This window comes from Polypterus senegalus, chromosome 14, assembly GCF_016835505.1.
Source record: "Polypterus senegalus isolate Bchr_013 chromosome 14, ASM1683550v1, whole genome shotgun sequence".
In the NCBI taxonomy this organism is placed as follows: domain Eukaryota; kingdom Metazoa; phylum Chordata; class Cladistia; order Polypteriformes; family Polypteridae; genus Polypterus; species Polypterus senegalus.
This window is the reverse complement of record NC_053167.1, coordinates 80,163,958-80,184,020: the sequence shown is the minus strand read 5'-3', so window position 1 is coordinate 80,184,020 and position 20,063 is coordinate 80,163,958. Positions and strand designations below refer to the sequence as shown.

The window sequence follows — 20,063 nt, the reverse complement described above, 5'->3', positions numbered from 1 at the left end:
ATAGACATGCAAATAAAATTATGATAAATTCATTTTTCGTTACATTTTTTAATTGTTTACTTTAACTTTTTTTTTAATTCCTTACTTCCTGAGGAGCTTTCTCCCTTAATTGTATCCATATACTGACAAATAGTGATGAGCAGTGCGGACAAAGGTGCAAATGACATGGAAGTCAACTTTTGTCAAAAGGAGAAGTTGATGATGGTAATCGACTGTAAACTGTGACAAAACCAACTGTTATGCTTTAGTTGGACTCTCGTTGCTAGAAGGAAAGTTAGCTTCATTGGTTTTGACCAAGGTTTCCTGCGCTCCTGTGGGTAGGAAGGTGCAAACAACGGCAAAAATGGCACTGACATCTGGCAAAAGATCAAAGCGGATACGTAAAGCAAAATACTTCTACTGGATGATGTTTTGCCTATTATCTCTGAATTGGACTATGACTTGTCGGACTCCAATTTTGATGCAAGCAATCGAAAATGAATGTGAGGTTCCGGCTTCAGCTGACTGGTCCCCAGCTAATCATGCTGCTGAATGGGTTCATGTAGCTGATACGCCTATAGCACTGTTTGTCTGGGAGCACTGCCACTTAAGAGGCAGAAACCAGATTGCAATGCACTGCAACTGTGACTGCTGCTGCTGCTGCCCCAGCCACGTTAAGACAGCTTGGAGGCATGCCAGCCGCACTTTCTTGGCAAACTGGCAGCCACAGCATGCAGCAACAGATGTTTTATGTTGATTTCTGTGTGAAGCCATTGCTTTTCAGAAAACTATGATTTTTGGAAAAAAATATTCAGCCCTCAAAGAGTTAAGCGGTCCTCAAATTCAGTCCTGTGGACCACTTTAACTGCAACCACCTTCTGATTTTTACTGGACTACTGCCTTTATTAAACAAGCTGCTATTTCCTAGCTTTTTGCTTTTTATGCATTAATGCAGAAATTACAAATGGGTTTGCTAAGCTTTTAGGGAAATGTAGCAAGTATTTGTGTGGGTGACATTTATAATTGTTCTTTTCTTTGCTTTTTAAGATTTTGGTCTTTTTGATGTTCTGGTAGTTTAGGTCTTTTCACATTAATTAGCTCACAAGTGAATTTTATACTGAAATAGTTGCTTCCTTTTAGAATTCAGTGTCATTTGCACCTGTGTGTGTGCTGCTTATCACTGATCCTCAAATTTATGGATACAATTAAAGGAGGAAAAGGTGAATTAAAGAAATGGCTAAAGAAAGTTATCATTTAAAAATATGGAAAAAATGCTAACTTTTGAATTTTGTTTATGTATATATACTGTACTAGCACATATATCTGAAAGCAAAATAAGAAAAGAAAACACTAACTAAACAATTAGATCATTTAAAAGTAAGGCTGAACCGTTTTAGATTAGATTAGATTATTTAATTTATAAAAAGCACATTTAAACAACAGAGGTTGTGGCAAAGTGCTGTACAAAAAAGCATTAAAATACAAACAATCTGGCAAAAGCAGATTAATAAAACAACCAATTATAATATCCACCACAATCCCATCATACACAGTGAAAGACAGAAGAAAACAAGTAGGGCTTAAGCCGACTTTTAAAGTCCTCGATTGAGGATGAAGACCTGATGTGCAGAGGCATATCATTCCAAAGCCTAGGAGCAACAACTGAAAAAGCTCTGTCTCCCCTAGACTTCAGCCGAGAGTATGGCACTACAAGGAGCAGTCGTCCAGATGACCTCAGTGCTCTTGGTGGCACTTAGGGGTGAAGGAGGTCACAGATATATTTTGGAGTGCAACCATGCAAGGATTTAAAAAGAAACAACAAGATTTTAAAATCAATGCGACACCTCACCGGTAGCCAGTGCAGAGAGGCAAAAATGGGGGAGATGTTATCCTTTTTTCTCGACCCAATCAAAAATCTTGCTGCAGCGTTCTCAACCAGCTGAAGGTGCGAGCAGATTTTAGGAGACCCACATATAAGGAATTACAATAATCAAGGCAAGATGTAATAAAGGCATAAATGACTATTTCTAAGTCTTTCTGTGACAGAAAGGATTTTAGTTTAAAAATTTGCCTCAGTTGGTAAAAACTGGACTTTACTACCATGGAGATTTGTTTTTCAAAACTTAGTGACAACTCAAAAGATAATACCTAGGTTTTTGACATCATTATGAATCATTGCTGCCAAAGGTCCTAAATGCATGCTGATTTCAACTGCAGATGTGGTAGGACCATAAATAACACTTCTGTTTTATTTTCATTTAATTGCAAGAAATTTTGTGCCATTCAATATTTAATATTTTAGAGATGAAGTTATGTCAGAACTGACTTTGAGGTACAGCTGCATATCATCAGCATAACAATGATACGCGACATCATGTTTGTAAAAGATGGCCCTTAAGGGGAGCAGATAAAGGGAAAATAGAAGGGGAGCCAGGATAAAACCCTGAGGGACGCCTTGTGTGAGAGGAGCTGGCTGAGAGAAATTGACATCTATGTTAACAGACATGGATCTGCCTTTCAGGTAGGACACAAACCATTTCAGTGCACAGCCTTGAGTGGCTACTTCATCCTCAAGCTATTTTAACAGACACTGTGAAACTGTTTGGAGATTACTGAGAACCCATAGTTGCAGGGGTGCCCCAGGACTGAACTTGGGCACCCCTGCTGTAGAATATAAACCGATTATCTAAACCTATTCTGAAGGTGGAGATTTCTCACACTCTGTATTCCATTATAATCGCGTCTATTTCCTTAACCAGATTTAAACAGTATGATTTTTGAGGTGCTGAAAAGTATCCCATCATGGATATGAACAAAACAAGAACCAGGTAAGTACAGGCATGTACACAGGCCTGATTTAGAGTTCATAAATAGTCCTGCAAATCTGCTTGGAATGAAAAGGGAAACTAAAGAACTGAGAGGTAATTGGACACAAGGAGTATGGAAATATATCTGCATGAATATTTACTGGATATTTTTATATATTCTCACACACTGGATAATTAGAACATAGTGGCGGTGGACTTCAATTGTGTTCTAAATCCACTTTTAGATAGGACTTTCTCCACAGGGGGAACGGAATCTAACTCCGCAAAGATAATTACAAAGTTTATAACTGATCACAACTTATCAGACCCCTGGAGGTTTTTAAACCCAAATTCAAGAACATATTCTTTCTACTCACCAGTGCATCATTGTTACTCAAGGATTGATTACTTCTTTATAGATAATAACTTCTTGCCTAAGATTAAATCTTGTAAATACGATGCTATTGTTATTTCGACCATGCTCCGATGATCTTGGAGCTGAAATTACTAAGCCCCATACACTCACCCGCAGATGGCGCTCAACCGCTTCTATTAGCTGACGAGAATTGTACTGAATTTATATCCAAACAAATCAAATTCTTTCTAGAGACAAATACATCCCCCGAGATCTCTGCAGGAATACTCTGGGAAACTCTTAAGGCCTTCTTAAGAGGACAGATTATCTCATATCTTTCCCACAGAAATAAATCCGAAGCCAAGAAAGTAGCAGAGATAAAAAGCGAAATTACTAAAATAGATGAAGAACATGCCAGACTACCAAGCGAGACTCTACATAGGAGGAGGCAGGCTCTACATTCAGAATTAAACCTCTTGACAACTAAAGAAACTGAACAACTAATTTACAAATCCAGACATCATTATTATGAACATGGAGAAAGCTAATAAGCTTTTAGCTCAACAAATTCACAAGCAAGAAGTGCAACGCAATCTCGGTAATCACCAACACGAACGGAGATAAAATCGTCGAACACAAAAATATAATGCACACTTTCAGAGACTACTATAAATCCCTATATACTACTGAGTTTAAAGAAGACAATACACAATCTAATGCATTTCTGGATACATTACAGATACCACAAATAGACGCTTTTAGTGTGGAGGAACTTGATAAACCTCTGCATTATCAGAATTACTAGATGCTATAAAGTCACTCCAAGGTGGAAAGCAGCAGGCCCTGATGGCTACCCTGCAGAATTTTACAAGAAATTCTCCGCTCAGCTAGCTCCCTCCTATTAGCAACATTTACAGAAGCCAGAGATAACCAATCTCTTCCACAAACCTTTCGCCAAGCACTAATCACTGTCTTTCCAAAACAAAATAAGGACTTATTACAATGTGCATCATACAGACCAATTTCACTTCTGAATAACGACGTTAAAATACTCTCTAAAATCATAGCCAGAAGGATGGAGAAAGTGCTCCCTCGGTAATATCACAAGACCAAACTGGATTTATTAGGGGCCGACACTTATCTTCAAATCTTCGACGCCTGTTTAATGTAATATACTCACCAACTAAATCAAACACCCCAGAAATATTATTATCATTGGATGCAGAAAAAGCATTCGACATGATTGAATGGAAATACCTTTTACTACATTGGAGAAGTTTGGGTTTGGCCCAACATTTGTGCATGGATTAAATTACTGTATACTAACCCAGAAGCTTCAGTTTGCATCAATAACATTTGCTCAGACTACTTTAAACTAGAACGTGGCACTAGACAAGGATGCCCTTGTCACCGCTGCTGTTTGCATTGCCATTGAACCACTGGCAATACATTGTCGAAATACTGATCAGATAAAGGGGATTAGCAGAGAAGGACTGGAACAGAAAATCTCATTATATGCAGATGACATGGTACTGTATATATCGGACCCAGAAAATTCTGTGCCTGCAGTCTTAGCAGCACTCACAGAATTTCAAAAGATCTCTGGTCTCAGAATTAATCTGAATAAAAGTGTACTCTTTCCAGTGAATTCTCAAGCATATAATATTAGATTAGACACCCTACCTTTTATCATTGCAGAACAGTTTAAATACCTGGGGTAAACATCACAAGTAAACATAAAGCTCTTTATCAACAAAATTTCGCGTCTGCATGGAAAAAATTAAACAAGACTTGCATAGATGGTCAACCCTTCATCTCACACTAGCTGGAAGAATTAACACTGTTAAGATGAATATTCTTCCTAAGCTCCTTTTTTTATTTCAAAACATCCCAATATACATTAATAAATCATTCTTTAAGCAATTAGATTCAACAATAACCTCATTTATTTGGAATTCAAAACATCCACGCATCAAAAGAGCGACCCTACAAAGACAAAAGGCAGAAGGCGGCATGGCTCTACCTAACTTCCAGTTTTATTACTGGGCAGCAAATATACAGGCGATAAGAACCTGGACACAAATAGAAGAACATACACAGGCTTGGACCGCAATAGAAGTAAAATCCTGCAGTACTTCTTTGTATTCCTTGCTCTGTGCTCCAATAAACACACGCTATCGGCAATATACTAATAACCCAATTGTGCTCCACTCACTTAGAATCTGGAACCAATGTAGAAAGCATTTTAAGACGGAGAAGCTTCTATCTGTGGCACCTCTGCAAGAGAACCACCTCTTTCAACCTTCACAAACATATGCAGTTTTAATATCTGGAAAAATTTGGAATTAACTTGCTTAGAGATCTTTATATAGACAACGTCTTTGCATCCTATGAACAATTACATTCCAAATTTAACATTCCAGCTACACATTTCTTTCACTATCTTCAAATCAGGAACTTTGTTAAACAGAACCTTCCAGATTTTCCTCATCTTGCACCCTCATCCATGCTGGAAAAATATTGCTCAATCTCAAGGACTTAGACTCCATCTCTACAATATATAAAATCATTTTACAATCCCTCCTTTCAAAGATCCAAGAGGACACTGGGAAAAGATCTCTCAATTAATATATCAGAAAAGGAGTGGAAAGTAGCAATGCAGAGAATTCACTCGAGCTCCATATGCACAAAGCATACAATTATACAACTCAAAATTATATATCGAGCACACCTGTCTCGACTAAAACTCTCCAAAATGTTTCCAGGGCATGATCCAACCTGTGAACGTTGCAACCAAGTCCCAGCCTCACTAGGTCACATGTTCTGGGCCTGCACCAAATTAACATTATTCTGGACAAAAATTTTTAATTACCTTCAGACAGCCTTGGACTCACAATCCCTCCTAACCCATTAACAGCTGTGTTTGGGGTTCTTCCAGAGGGCTTAAAGTGGAGAAAGACAAACAAATTGTGATTGCATTCACTACACTTTGGCACGCAGACTTATTCTGATAAACTGGAAGAACCCAAACTCTCCTCTTTAAGTCAGTGGGAAACTGATGTGTTATATTATTTGAAATTGGAAAAATCAAATACTCAGTTAGAGGATCTGTACAGACTTTTTTCAAAACATGGCAGGATCTAATCAGTAATATTTTAAAAATAAGTTAATAAAGCACAGAGAATTTATTAATTTAGGTATGTTTAAAAGCCTTAAATTTTTACCGTTTGGCTTGCTCTCTCTCTCAAGGGTGGGGATCGATTTGTTCTTGACTCTATTTTTCTTTTTGTAAAAACTTGATTGCTTTGCATGGAGTGCAATAAAATTAACAAAAAAAAAAAAAGAACATAGTGTACACAGAAACTAGAATGTATAATATGATTAAGCACTTATTTTAATTCAGCACTTGTTTTAGTATATGATTCTGCATCTTATAAAATGTTATTATTTTTAAAGTATATTGTAATCTCACCAAAGTAGTTTAAGCACTGTTAAACATTGAATTGCAGTGAGCCTTCAATAGTGCATATCAGTGCATTCCAGTATTTTGACTAATTGTTATATGTAACTAGCAAAATACCCGCCCTTCGCAGCGGCGAAGTACTGCCTTAAAATCTTTATTAAGAAGAAAATTAAACCTTTTTAAACTGAGGGAAAATATACCAATAATTATTTGTTAACGATCTCTTTGTATACCACATTGTGAGTTCGGCCCTCCGGTTGTAATATGACCAAGCTGTGCGCTGAGCTTACTCTTGAGCATGCAACGTATAGTTGGCCATGTGAACAGTAATCTTGTTTCAAATCTCACAGCTTGGATTACTGCTGTCATAATCGGTTTGAGTTTCATGGTTTGTTTCAATTATGACAGTATTTGTAGAACTTGTGTTGAAGAGACATTCGGCATCTGCCAAGCGTTGTAAGCATACAACCGGTTTCATCGATAACTTCACATCCAGCTTTTGAGAGTTTGAACATTCATAAACATCAAAGTGTCCACTACTGAAATCATCACCTGTGAATCTAAGATGTTTAAGAGGCATTGGCGGTTTCGAAAGGTGTAAAATATTTGGCCATTTCGGTACACTTGAAAGTGACAACCGAACAATTCAGCGGCAGCCTTCAACTCACATGCAGAACCATAGGTGAAGGGCTTAAGCATTTCACTCTTATAGTGCTCCTGTGTAGTATAATTATCTCCTGTACCGTCATCAGTCCACACCTTGAACCTGCCCCAGTCATTCTATACATAAGACACAATGTTCCTCCAGATTTCAAGAGTGAGCCTGATATTGCCGTGCAATATGTAACAAATGAGAATGGAAAATGTAGGTGCCATCTCCTAGCATGGAAACCACTTGCTAAGTGACAGTTCTTTGATCGATGGTGATCACCTCGATAAACATGTTAATGGGGGTACGGTTGGAACGATAAAGGAAATGGGTACCTGAAAATGTAAAGTAAGTCTAAAATATCTTCACAATAACTATAATCGTAATAAACGAACAATAAAACAGCGGAGAAGCCGTGTATTAAATAAAAAGGCTGTAGTTATCAGCAGGGAGACGTGAATCCTGTGGCGAAGCAAGGAAGGGAATGTAGAGACCGGAGCGACGGACGGCCTTATATAGGCAGGCAGCCAACAACGTGTTGAGGCGTTGAAGTGGGGGACCCAACGCCGCCTCACATGGTGACCGAGCTGCAGGCTGTGGACGTATATATGTATGTAAGTAGGATTCAGTTAGCGTTGGGAACCCGCGTACCAAATTTCTTGAAGAAGGGCCCATAAGTAACAAAGACCGCTGAAAAGTTTAATATGGCGGCTGACAGTGGCATCATACCACTGAAATAAGTATGTACATTGGTTTCTGTTAGCGCAGGGAAGCCACCTACCAAATTTCGTGAAGATGGGGCCATAAATAAGAACGGACATTGTTGACCGTTATGACCGTTACGTGTAGAATTTCGAAATGAAACCTGCTTAACTTTTGTAAGTAAGCTGTAAAGAATGAGCCTGCCAAATTTCAGCCTACTACCTACACGGGAAGTTGGAGAATTAGTGACATTGGAAAGTTCAATATGGTGGCCGACAGTGGCGTCATACCACCGAAATAAGTACGTACATCAGTTTCGGTTAGCACAGGGAAGCTGCCTACCAAATTTCGTGAAAATGGGTTTAGCCTTCTACCTACATGGGAAGCTGGAGAATTAGTGACGTTGGAAAGTTCAATATGGCGGCCGACAGTGGCGTCATACCATCGAAATAAGTATGTACATCGGTTTCGGTTAGCACAGGGAAGCCGCCTACCAAATTTCATGAAGATGGGGCCATAAATAAGAAAGTTCAAGATGGTGGACATTGTCGAACGTTATCGACCGTTATGACCGTTACGTGTAGAATTTTGAAATGAAACCTGCTTAACTTTTGTAAGTAAGCTGTAAGGAATACGCCTGCCAAGTTTCAGCCTTCTACCTACACGGGAAGTTGGAGAATTAGTGATAAGTGAGTGAGTGAGTGAGTGAGTGAGTGAGTGAGTCAGTCAGTCAGTCAGTCAGTCAGTCAGTCAGTCAGTCAGTCAGTCAGTCAGTCAGTCAGTCAGTGAGGGCTTTGCCTTTTATTAGTATAGATCACTCAACCAATGCCAAGGGCTGGGTGGAGGAATAGTAATAAGGGGACTGTGAAGGACAGCCGGGTCCCATGCCCGGCAGGGACGCCTCTGCTGCTTATGTTCCGGGGGAGCCGCCATGGGAAGTCCAATACCTCCCCTGGGACGCTTGGTGGCAGCCTCCCTGGCCGACGGTGACTCCCCAACCGCCCGCAGGGCTCCATGGGAGATGGAGTCCTCCACAGCTTGGTTGGGGCCCAGCGTGGCCGCTAGGGGGAGCTGCCTGCTTCCCACAGCCCGGCTGGACGAGCTTTCAGCCCCACCCGGAAGTGTAATTAGGACCAGGTGGTTAATCACCTGGAACGCTTCTGGGTGGGCTATAAAAGGGCCCAGCCACCACCACTCGAAGAGTCAGGGTTGGGAGGAGGAGGAACTAAGCTTGCAGAGAAGTGGTGGAAGAGAAGGTGAAGGAGAATTGTGGTTTGTGTTTTGTTTGGTGCTTTGGGACTGTGTTTGGGCTGTGTGGCACAGGGAAGACGTGTCACACAGCTGAAGAAAAATAAAAGCCTGTGTGTTTTTTACACGTTGCCTCTGCGTGATCTGTGCCGGGTCGGGCACTATATAGCACCTTTTACAGGACATACTGGCTACTAGTATAATAAATAATGGCCGTAACCTAATGAAAAGTGGGCTTGGCTTAACCTTTCTTGGCAAAGGTGGCAAAATGTCATTAGGTGTTGTCATTAAGCATAAGCAGGAGTGTCAAAAAATGTATCTGTGTTAAGCTATGTATGAAAATGTTTCCCGGGCCAGGAACAGCAGGTTCCTCCATGGACAGAGTACAAGTGTTTATTATCTTTAATAAAAGTTTAAACTGAAACCAGAGACTTTTAGACTCTATGTGATTTCCTGGCTTTATATATTATTATATTTTTGGTTTTGGATTTGATTCTATGACAGGAGCATGTTCCAAAAACAAAACAAAAAAAAAGCAGCCACCACTGCCCTGCTGTGCTGCTATACAATGCTGCAGCAAGAAACAAAATGGAGTACAGTGTGCAATTATGGTCATTCCTCCACCCCCCCCCATGATGTTACTAGAAGATGTATTCAAATGAGTAACCAAGTCCCATTCTAAAAAGCCAACAAAATCTATTCTTGCTCCAATAAGACCTTAGCAAGTTTTGCAACAAGACCAATTCTGATTAATTCTGAATAAACATCCATCTGTTTTCAATCCTGCATATCCAGCATTGTGTGCACAGCAAGTACAAAATGTGTACAGGGCGCAGTTTCCATCACAGGGCACACTCATACATATAGCTACACTCGATCAAACTTGGCCAATTTACAGTTGCCTTTTAAATAAACACATATTATTTGTACTTCAAAATTAAAAGATTTTTCTGTTGTAGTGAATTTTATAAAGAATAATGCTCATTCAGTTTGCAATAAATGCTAAGAAACTAGTACTTGTCAATAGAAATTGGAAAAACTGTGAAAATGAAGTATTTAGTTTGTTCGTGATTTACTAAACTGGACTATATTGGTGGAGCAATGGTTAAGATTTTGGAGTTTAAAAATTCACCCACATCTGCAAGTGTTTTCCACCCAAATCAGTTTAATAGTTGGCTTATAAACTGGCCCAGAGTGTGCCCTGCAGTGGACTGGCGTCATGTTGTCTAACGCCTTGTACCTGATGCTACCACGATGAGCTCTTACAACTCTGAATTTGAACAAGAAAATGGGTAGATTAGAGTAACAAACTACATATATCGGCCACAATTAAATAAAATATTTCAGAAGATCTGGGGCCTCATGTATAACGCCGTGCGTAGAACTTGCACTATAACATGGCGTAAGCACAAAAGCCGAAATGTGCTTACGCACAGAAAAATCCAGATGCAGGAATCTGTGCGTACTCCAACTTCCACGTTGTTCCGCTACATAAATCCCGATCAGCGTGAAAACTAACGCTCGTGCACACGCATTATTTAACGCCCCAAATCCTCCCAGAATTACGCCTATTTGAATATGCAAATCAATATAAATCGCCCTTAAGCGCAGCCTTCTGTGAAAAGACAATAGGAAAAGCATGGGGGGAAACATAAGAATTTCAGCGAATACCAAGTGGAGGCAAAGGAAAAACATACTATTTGTTCAAATAAGCCGTGGTATAATCAACAAAAGGAAGTTGATCGAGTGATATAGCGTGATGGAGAAACATGAAAGCTCACATCCACAAAATCGCACAGTGCGGAAATAAAAAGAAGTCACATATCAAAGTCGCCGTGAAAAGCGAGTTGTAAGCCCACTGTCTGAGTGTCATATGAAAGCTTATTAGGGTACAGAGAAAAAAGCCACACGGTGGGGAAAAAGCACGAAATGTCCACTTCAATCTCGACATTTCCACTTTAATCACGTAGTTTATTTTGTCATTAAAGTAGAACATCATAAAATTCATCTTAAAATTGTTTAATTAACCAGTTTCTAAAATCACATCGTAATTAAAGTAGCACGTTAAATGCTTTGTTTTGTATTTGATTTTCTATGTGCTCTATGTGTGTGAATCACTACTTGTTTCTTAAACCGGCTCTCTTCCTCCAACTGGACACAGAATCCATTACATTCGTGATATTACAGCTCTCTGAATAACTAAAATACTGAGATGTATACGTGATGTCATTTTCATGATGATAGGAGTTAAAGCACGTTATTAAACATGTTTCACTTCGATGAAATAATTTATTGCAGCAGTACTCAGGGGGCTCTAAGCTTGTGGTGGCACTGGGCAGAGGAAGAATCGGTGGCTGGCTCCTTAGCCCGCCAATGTCAGTAAAGTATCTTATGCATGGTGGATGGCCACGTATGTTGCAGACACTAGCCGCCTCGTGCTCATGACACAAGCATTTAACTTTTGCGAAATTTGTCGGATGCGTTTTTAGCTGTGTTGTTATTTTATCTTTCTGTTTTATATTCAATATATATTGGCGTAGCCGTCACTGCAGTCAGTGCTTTTCTTTCCCCAAGTAACCGATCGCCATACAATCAGCTCTGTAATAGACGTTAAGCCATCTGTAAGCTTAGCGCCGATTCTTCAAAACGTTTAAAGAACATTGAAATATCTTCATAGTACATGTTTAATTATTCTATCCTTAAAGACACTCCCAGTGAAGAATATAGATTATTTAAATGAAGTTAAAGTTTTATCTGTATAATTTAACAAACATATTTGGCTGCATTTCACCTTAAAATGATATCGTCATCATATGTAAATACGCTTTATAAAGTGGCTCAGGTTGTGCGATATTATAACTATAGTGCAAGTTTACAGTGGGGTGATTGTACTTATAAGTACAAACAGTTCTATAAGGAGCACTTGATTGGCTGCATTTAAAGTTCTTGGGATTAAACTGTTTTGAACCGCGAGGTCCGTACAGGAAAGGCTTTGAAACGTTTTAACGTGGCAGAGACAGCGTGTGCTTAATGCCGTATACCGATAATTCTCTTTCCGATCAGCTGCTGCTGTGATTCACACTCAGATACAGTGATATAAATACTCCGAGTGGTGCAGTGAGAGAAATATGGAAAAAGATGATCCGCTGTGGCAACTCCTAACGGGAGGAGCTGAAAGAAGAAGAAGAAGAAGAAGAAGTGAGAAGTAACAACGCTAAAGCAGTTATGGCATTTGGAATACTATGGCTGTTCCCTGGACCATTATATTGTTACGAGTTAATTACAATCAGATGCATTACACTAATAAACAATATGCGGTTAGTTTCTGTGTATTTATAAAGCCGCGTCATGAAAATAATGAGTAATCACACAAGAACAGTAGCACTGCTTTGACGCTGGGTGCCGCCAGTCTGCAAAACCGAGCGGAGAACTTGCGCACGACAAGGCATGAGGTACCGTGGAAAAGTGCGTGGCTTTACGCCAAGTGTAGGTTTTATACATCGCGATTTGAACGTGGAAAAGTTCTTACGCAACATTTCTGTGCGTACGCACCGTTTATACATGAGGCCCCTGGTGTGTGATTACCAACTGGCTGAACTTTGCCAGATAAAAAGTGTGTAAGTGAAGTGAAGCACACTGGGTGGTATGGTGGGACGGGTTGTTGTGTTGTCTCAGCACACCAGTTGGAGTCTCATTTGAGTCCCAGCTAGGACATCTTCTGTGTGAATATCTGCATGTTACTGCCAAGAACCGCTGCTTTCTTTGATTGACTGATAATTTTAAGCTGTCCTCTGTGCATGCATATCCTCTTATATAATACGCTATCGTGGCTGTGTGTTTGTCTGTCCAGGATTTTAAATCACCTGTAGCTTGCAAACCATTTGAACTATTGAGCTGAAATGTACACATATACTACGTGACCTCTACTATCTGCTTTCAAGGTGATGATTCATATCTTCATATCTTAAATCATTCTTGAGGCAGATTGAAGACTTGAAGTGAAAAATTAAGGAAAAGTTACTAAGTAATGGCAATACAAACACTGACTTAATCAGTTTTAATGCGAAAAGATGCCCACGAAAGAAGAGAAAAAGCCGGCTCCTAGGGTGGAGAAAAAAAGAGCTGCTCAGGAAGCAGCAAGTGAATCAGCCTCTGAGCAAACGAATGCTAAACAGAGACAGAGAAAGAGGATCAAAACTAGGAATGTTCAAGTGAAGCATATTCACTGCATGTTATCATGCAGTGCGCTGTTACTGGTGAGTGTATAAATGCTCTAACACAGTTTAGCATATCAATTATTTCTTAGCACAACTTGTAGAAAAAGGGACTCTGTTCTGGAATTCTGTAAGCATCAGCTAAGAGGCAGGAATGAACTGTATTGAACATGTATTGTTTTGACTCATTTATTCCACTGAGTATTTTTTTTTAATTTTAAAGTACACACATTATAACTTCTTGCCTCTTCACTCATAAAGTAAAAGAACCCAAGGCTGCAAAATAATGAAAACAACTATAAAAATAAAGAAAGAATAAAAAATGTGATCTGCATGCATTTGTATTCCTGTAAAATAACAATTTTTAAGTAAAAAGGTCTTTTATCGGGTTGCTTAACTCAAGTAGGTAATGGAACATTCAAAAAATGATACATTTGATTTATGATTTGCATTATAGCAGATACCACAGCTGTGGTTTCCTTAGTGAAAATAATACAAAGAGAAAAATAAATCAGGATTTTCTAAATAATGTGTAAATTCTGCTTTTGATCATTCTGAGCAATATGAGCAGTGGAAGAATAACGACAAATAAACCAAAATCCAACAGACATGTTTGTGAGCCAAAGGGCCAAATGAAGGCTGAGTTATTAGCAGTTCATTTACTGTCCACTGTCTTTTGCTCCAGGCTGCAGCTTCATTAGACAGACTTCTGCAAGATTTCCTCAATTTTGGATTCACACTTGCTCAATTATCACAGATGCTGACAGTGTGACTCTCCAAAGGTGAGGATGCCCTGTGTCCAATGCCAAATGCATGCTTAATAAACATTCCTGTGCTGCTTAAACCTGACTAGGATTGAAATACACAGAGACAGAGAGATGGAGATATGGGCATTCTAACGTTTTGATTTTCATCATTAGAAACATTTTTAAATTAGTCTGTCAGTGCTATTCATGCTCAATGAGACGTGAGAAGTGTAACTGATTCCCAAAACACTACACCAGACTTTAATTTCTCTTTTTCCATTAAAAAAAATAAAAACCTCTCACAATGACTATCCTACAGGCTCACTTCTCTGCTAAATGCCAATTTTAAGATTCTGGTCAAAATTCTTGCAAACAGAGAAGAGAAAGTGCTTCCTTCTATTATTTCACAAGATCAAATGTTAAAGACAAACATTTACAATCAAATCTTTTGATGTATGCCCAATGCAAGTTATAACTCAGCAGCAACGTTGCTTTCTGAGATATTCTTTTTATTCTGCCAAAAATGGGAAGAGGCGGAACAGAACTGAAAAATAACCAGGACCTGAGGATGACTCAAACTCAAAATGAAAATGCACAAAAGAAATCAGGACATCGCTGAAAACCAAATCATCTGTTCTGTCTCAGCAAGAAGTAGTGAATTTGGTTTTAATGAAAGGATCAGGAGATAGTTGAAAAAATAAGAGTGAGGGTCGATACCAAATAGATAAGCCCATCTTTTGCTAAGCCAAAAGTATAGGACAAGAATCAGAAGGAAAAGAAAGTCAGCATACGAAGATAAGAAACAGACACAGAGAATTGCAAGTAAAATGTTTTTATTCAAAGCACATATAAATAATCCAAAACGTATAGGTCATGCTGATAATGACACACATTGCACACTCCCATGGAACTCTGAGAGCATTGCCTAGACAGAAACTGACACTTCCACCAAAACAGTGATATCCCATGAGCAATCCAAACTGGCATCACAAGAAGTTTTTAAGGAAGTTTGATTAGAAATACTACTAACTAATATCAAAATTGGATTCCCTGGGGATAAAAACCCTGGTTTAGCCACATAGGGACAGAGAGAGAGACAGAGTTAGGAGCATGCGCTGATACTGCATGTTGCCACACCCACCACATGACAAACCACCTCAAGATCTCAGATTAGGATTCGAGTGCAGCCATGTGATGGGTGCCACCTCACCACATACATCACCAAAAGCTAATAAAACGTACCAATCATTATAACATTAAACAGAAAGTTATACTCAAAATACTTTGCCTAACATTTACCCCAAAAGACTATGTGAACACCAGTAAACACTGCCAATGATTGAAATGGAATATCCACGAACTTGGACAAGAACCCATCCTGATGTCGACTTATATAGCATTACTTCCATGACGTCATGCATCATGACTTCCACTGAAACAGACCTTAGCAAAAGGGCCGTGCATCAGGTCAATGGTTAGCCAAAATGGTGACGCCCACATGATAAAAACCATGTTGTTGGGGGAGATTGAAAACATAACCATGAAACAAAATGAGCAAGGATAAAATAAAAATAGCAATAGGAAAATAAAGATGTAGTAGAATTATCCATTTGAAAAATGTTGAAAAAACAATTAGGTGGCACAGAAATAAATGGGTAAAATCTTCATATTGTAGCAGTTATTGTTGGATACAGAAAAAGCCCAATGTGCAAAATGTGGTTATTATTCTACTGCCAGAACTGAAAACTGGGCAGGATGTATTGGAAAAGAACTGGACCAGGAGAGAAGGAAAAATAAAATCTAAAACAGGCAAGGGCCTAATACCAAAAGAGCTACCAAACTGAAACACCAAAGGCCAAATCACTAACTAAAAAGCACTGTCAAAGACTATCTCCACTAATTTAGCCTGGAGAGATCCTAACTAACATTGAGAAATTTGTTTTCAGATTATCAACAAATTTGGACAATCAACAGTAGCACGTTGCCATCTTAGGTACCATAAACCTGATAAAGTTATGCATTGTCACTTCCAGGAGTGTTACCAGAAGCAATGGCTTCCACAACATGGCAGTGGCTATGGGAAAACAAAATGGTGGATTGATAAAGCAAAATAATAACACGAAAACAGAATAACATTAAGACCATCCATCCTGCAATATCCCAACAACAGGATCATGTGGGTCTGCTGGAGCCAATCCCAGCCAACACATGGTGCAAGGCAGGAAACAAACCCCAGGCAGGGCGCACACACACCCACCAAGGACATACTAGGGACAATTTAGGATCTCCAATGCACCTAACCTGCATGTCTTTGGACTGTGGGAGGAAACCCACGCAGACACGGGGAGAACATGCAAACTCCACGTAGGGAGGACCCTGGAAGCGAACCCAGGTCTCCTAACTTCGAGGCGGCAGCACTATCCACTGTGCCACCGTGTCGCCCAACATTAAGACCATGAAACCAAAATAAAAAAATCATTAACAAAGATGTGTTTAGCATACAGTAGTATTAACTATAAAGGGACAACAAAATAAGAATTATAAAATTAAACCTGAGTCAAAAGAAAAACAATTCCAGTAATTCACTTTGTTATGAAAATTTGGGTTTGAAAAGAAAACAGAAAAAGTAGCGACTGAAGCCTGACATTGAAAATTCCCTTATGAATGAAGTGATTTAAGTTTGGAGTCAAGTAGGATATGCTGGCGTGAAGGTTTAGGGTTTAACTGGCGGGAATGAGAGGCAGACATTATAGGTAGAGAGCAGAGTGCTGTGGTGTATCTGATAGGTGGGCAATGGAGAAGAAAGGAACACAAGCTGTATGTTCTTAGGCCCAGAGCCGCATATCCTATAGGAATGAAAAATCAAAAAATACATTTTCTTAACATCTTTTAGGTTTCCCTTAGACAGCAATGATATCAGAAATAAATAAAATGGAGATATATTTTTGTTGCCTGCTTTTCAGATTTTTCTCCTGAGATAAAAAGACCCCAGAATTTTTATCAGTGTCTCCCTCCTGAGTTTCAGCAGAGAGCTCAGAAATGTCATAAAATGGGCTCACATCTTCCAGGTAATATCTTGGCATTTTTTGCATATTCAAAGTATTTATATTGTGTGCTCAGTAATATATAGTGAAATGTATGGACGGTAGTACTAAAACACTTTACTAGGATTACAAAGCTGTAGTTCTTGCTTCTGAATCATACTGTTAGTTGCTCTAATTTATATTGTTGTTCACCATTTAGGTCAAACTCATTCTGGTTAAGACTTTGGACTTCAAATCCTGAGGTTGTGGTTTCAGATCCCACTACTGACACCACTGTGTGACCATAAGCCAGTCACTTCATCTGTCTGTGCTCCAATTGAGAAAACAAAAGAAATGTAGCTGATCGTATCTCAAACGTCGTAAGACACCTTGAATAAAGAAATCAGATTAAAATAAGACTAGAAAGATATCCTACAAAATATCCTGCGCTTTTCAAACCAAATTCTTAATTTTGACTCCTTTTACTTTAGTTGTATCTCATGTCTCCTTCTTGTCTAAGGTGGTTTCTTCTAAGGTATTTTAGGAGTAAAATTTGTGACAAAGTTGAGATGTAACTTAGACTCTCTGTGAAGTCTCATGAGCCATCAAAAATTAACTTCTAAGTGGTTTCTGTTCTGCTTTAATTAGGACTTTGTGTTTGTCCATTTATTAATGTTGTCCTTGTTTACTGCCATAAGGGGCTCCACTTTTTTTTTTTTTTACTATTGCAGCACAGTCAGGTTTAGAGATTTGCTCAGGGTCACACAGTAAACCAGTGGCAGGAAATGAACTGGCAAAGTCCAATAAATTCCAATCATAAACCACTAGGTCACACTGTACATATTGTATATAAATGCATATTTTAATTAAAGAGGTCACTTACCTGTTTTCCATATGAATCATGAACTGGAGAGATAATTCCTCCAATCACTATGAACCTGCCTGTCTTGTGGAGGTACTCCCTGGCTTTTTCTGTGAAGAGAAAAAGAGAAATGGAAACATTACTTGAATGGCTGAACTAGAACCATGATGATAACCAGAAAACTAAAAATTGATTTAAAAGCAAAGGTTTTATTGTTTTTTACTTTCAAGGGCTTTTATTTATAGTATAATTAATCTAAAGGACTGTCAGGTGCAGTTTATTATCTGCTTAATTTGTCACTTTCTGCTGGTGATTTAGCAGTAGTTGTGGCATTTGATTCAACAATCTGGAGATGCTCAGTTATTGTGGAATATTTACCCATTCATTCATTTTTCAGAAACTACATGTTCCATTTACAGGTAAGCAGATCCTATACTGGAAACTTTGAATAGAAAGCAGGAACCTTTTTGGATTGAAAGTTAAACCATCACTGGGCGAGTTTAGAGTTGAACAATATAGCATGTGTATCATTTGAAAGTGGAAGTAAACTCGAGTATTCATAGAAGAAACACCTTTTTTTCCAGTCACAGGGGCCAGGAATTCAACCCAAGCCTCTGAAGTTCTGAGACAGCAGTGCTATCCACTACACCACAATATCATTATTTATCAACATTAATAAAAGGATAAGTGTCTGTGCATCTATGTGTCTAAATGTCCATCCGGTTGCTATGTCTCTGTCATCCCAACAGATGGCACATCACAAATATTTGTAGTAAGCAAATGTATCTGCGGTGGGATTCAGCGGGTTGGAAAATGGATGGATGGATGGATAAATGTATTGCAGCCCTGCGGTGGGCTGGCGCCCTGCCCAGGATATGCTTCCTGCCTTGCACCCTGTGTTGGCTGAGATTGGCTCCAGAAGACCCCCGTGACCCTGCAGTTAGGATATAGCGGGTTGGATAATGGATGGATGGACAAATGTATTGCATGTGTCACTCCAACAGATTATGTATCACAAATATTAACAACGCTTTTATGAATCCTATACCAAATGGCATATAACAGAGATATAGGCTTTTTATTACTGTTTGCGATGCACCATCTGTTGGAATGTCAAGTGCAATGCATTCTATTACTAAATGCAATACAAAACACAGTCCAATGTGTTAACACTGAGATCTTCGTTGATTACTCAGAATACAACCCATTTTAGATAGGTAGCACAACTACTATTATATATCCGAATTATGCCTTTATCCAAAGTAACTTAAAAATCAGGACAGCTGTTTACAGGCATTTTTTACAGTTGGACCACAGATAGGTTGACTTGCTCAGGGTAACACAGTGTGGTAAGGGATTATATTGCGGTTTAGAGGCCAATGCCTAAGACAATACAAAACATTCTAGAGTCAAATATACATCCATTATCCAACCCGCTATATCCTAACTACAGGGTCACGGGGGGTCTGCTTTTTGGAGCCAATCCCAGCCAACACAGGGCGCAAGGCAGGAAACAAACCCCAGGCACCGCAGGGCACACACAAACGGGACAATTTAGAATCGCCAGTGCACCTAACCTGCATGTCTTTGGACTGTGGGAGGAAACCGGAGCACCCGGAGGAAGCCCACGCAGACACAGGGAGATCATGCAAACTCCACGCAGGGAGGACCTGGGAAGCGAACCCGGGTCTCCTAACTGTGAGGCAGCAGTGCTACCCACTGCGTCACCGCGTGTCAAATATGTTTTGTGAAATAAAGAAAAAGCAGGAAGCTTGGCTATGCTTTATTCAGTGACAGAGATGACATGCAGAAATGACAATATATTTTTATGTCTGATGTGTATTTTTTTCACCATTAATATCCTTTAATAAAACAAGACTTGACCAGATCATGGTTTCCATTATATATTTGTGAAAAACTAACACCAAAGGTGATCTGATATTTTTCTCTTGTTTTTAATTTTTTTTTAGTTTGGTCATGAATAAAGATTGCATGTAGTTATTTATTGTTCGATT

General features: G+C 39.1%; 1 protein-coding gene across 1 annotated transcript in view; it reads right to left on the bottom strand.

The window, feature by feature from the left end:
• Positions 1 to 20,063, bottom strand: part of nmnat2 (nicotinamide nucleotide adenylyltransferase 2) — a 347,686-nt gene that overhangs the window by 197,033 nt on the left and 130,590 nt on the right. The window contains exon 2 of the mRNA XM_039734773.1: positions 18,070 to 18,158. Within this exon, the coding sequence (XP_039590707.1) occupies positions 18,070 to 18,158 (89 nt within the window). The remainder of the gene's footprint in view (positions 1 to 18,069; positions 18,159 to 20,063) is intronic.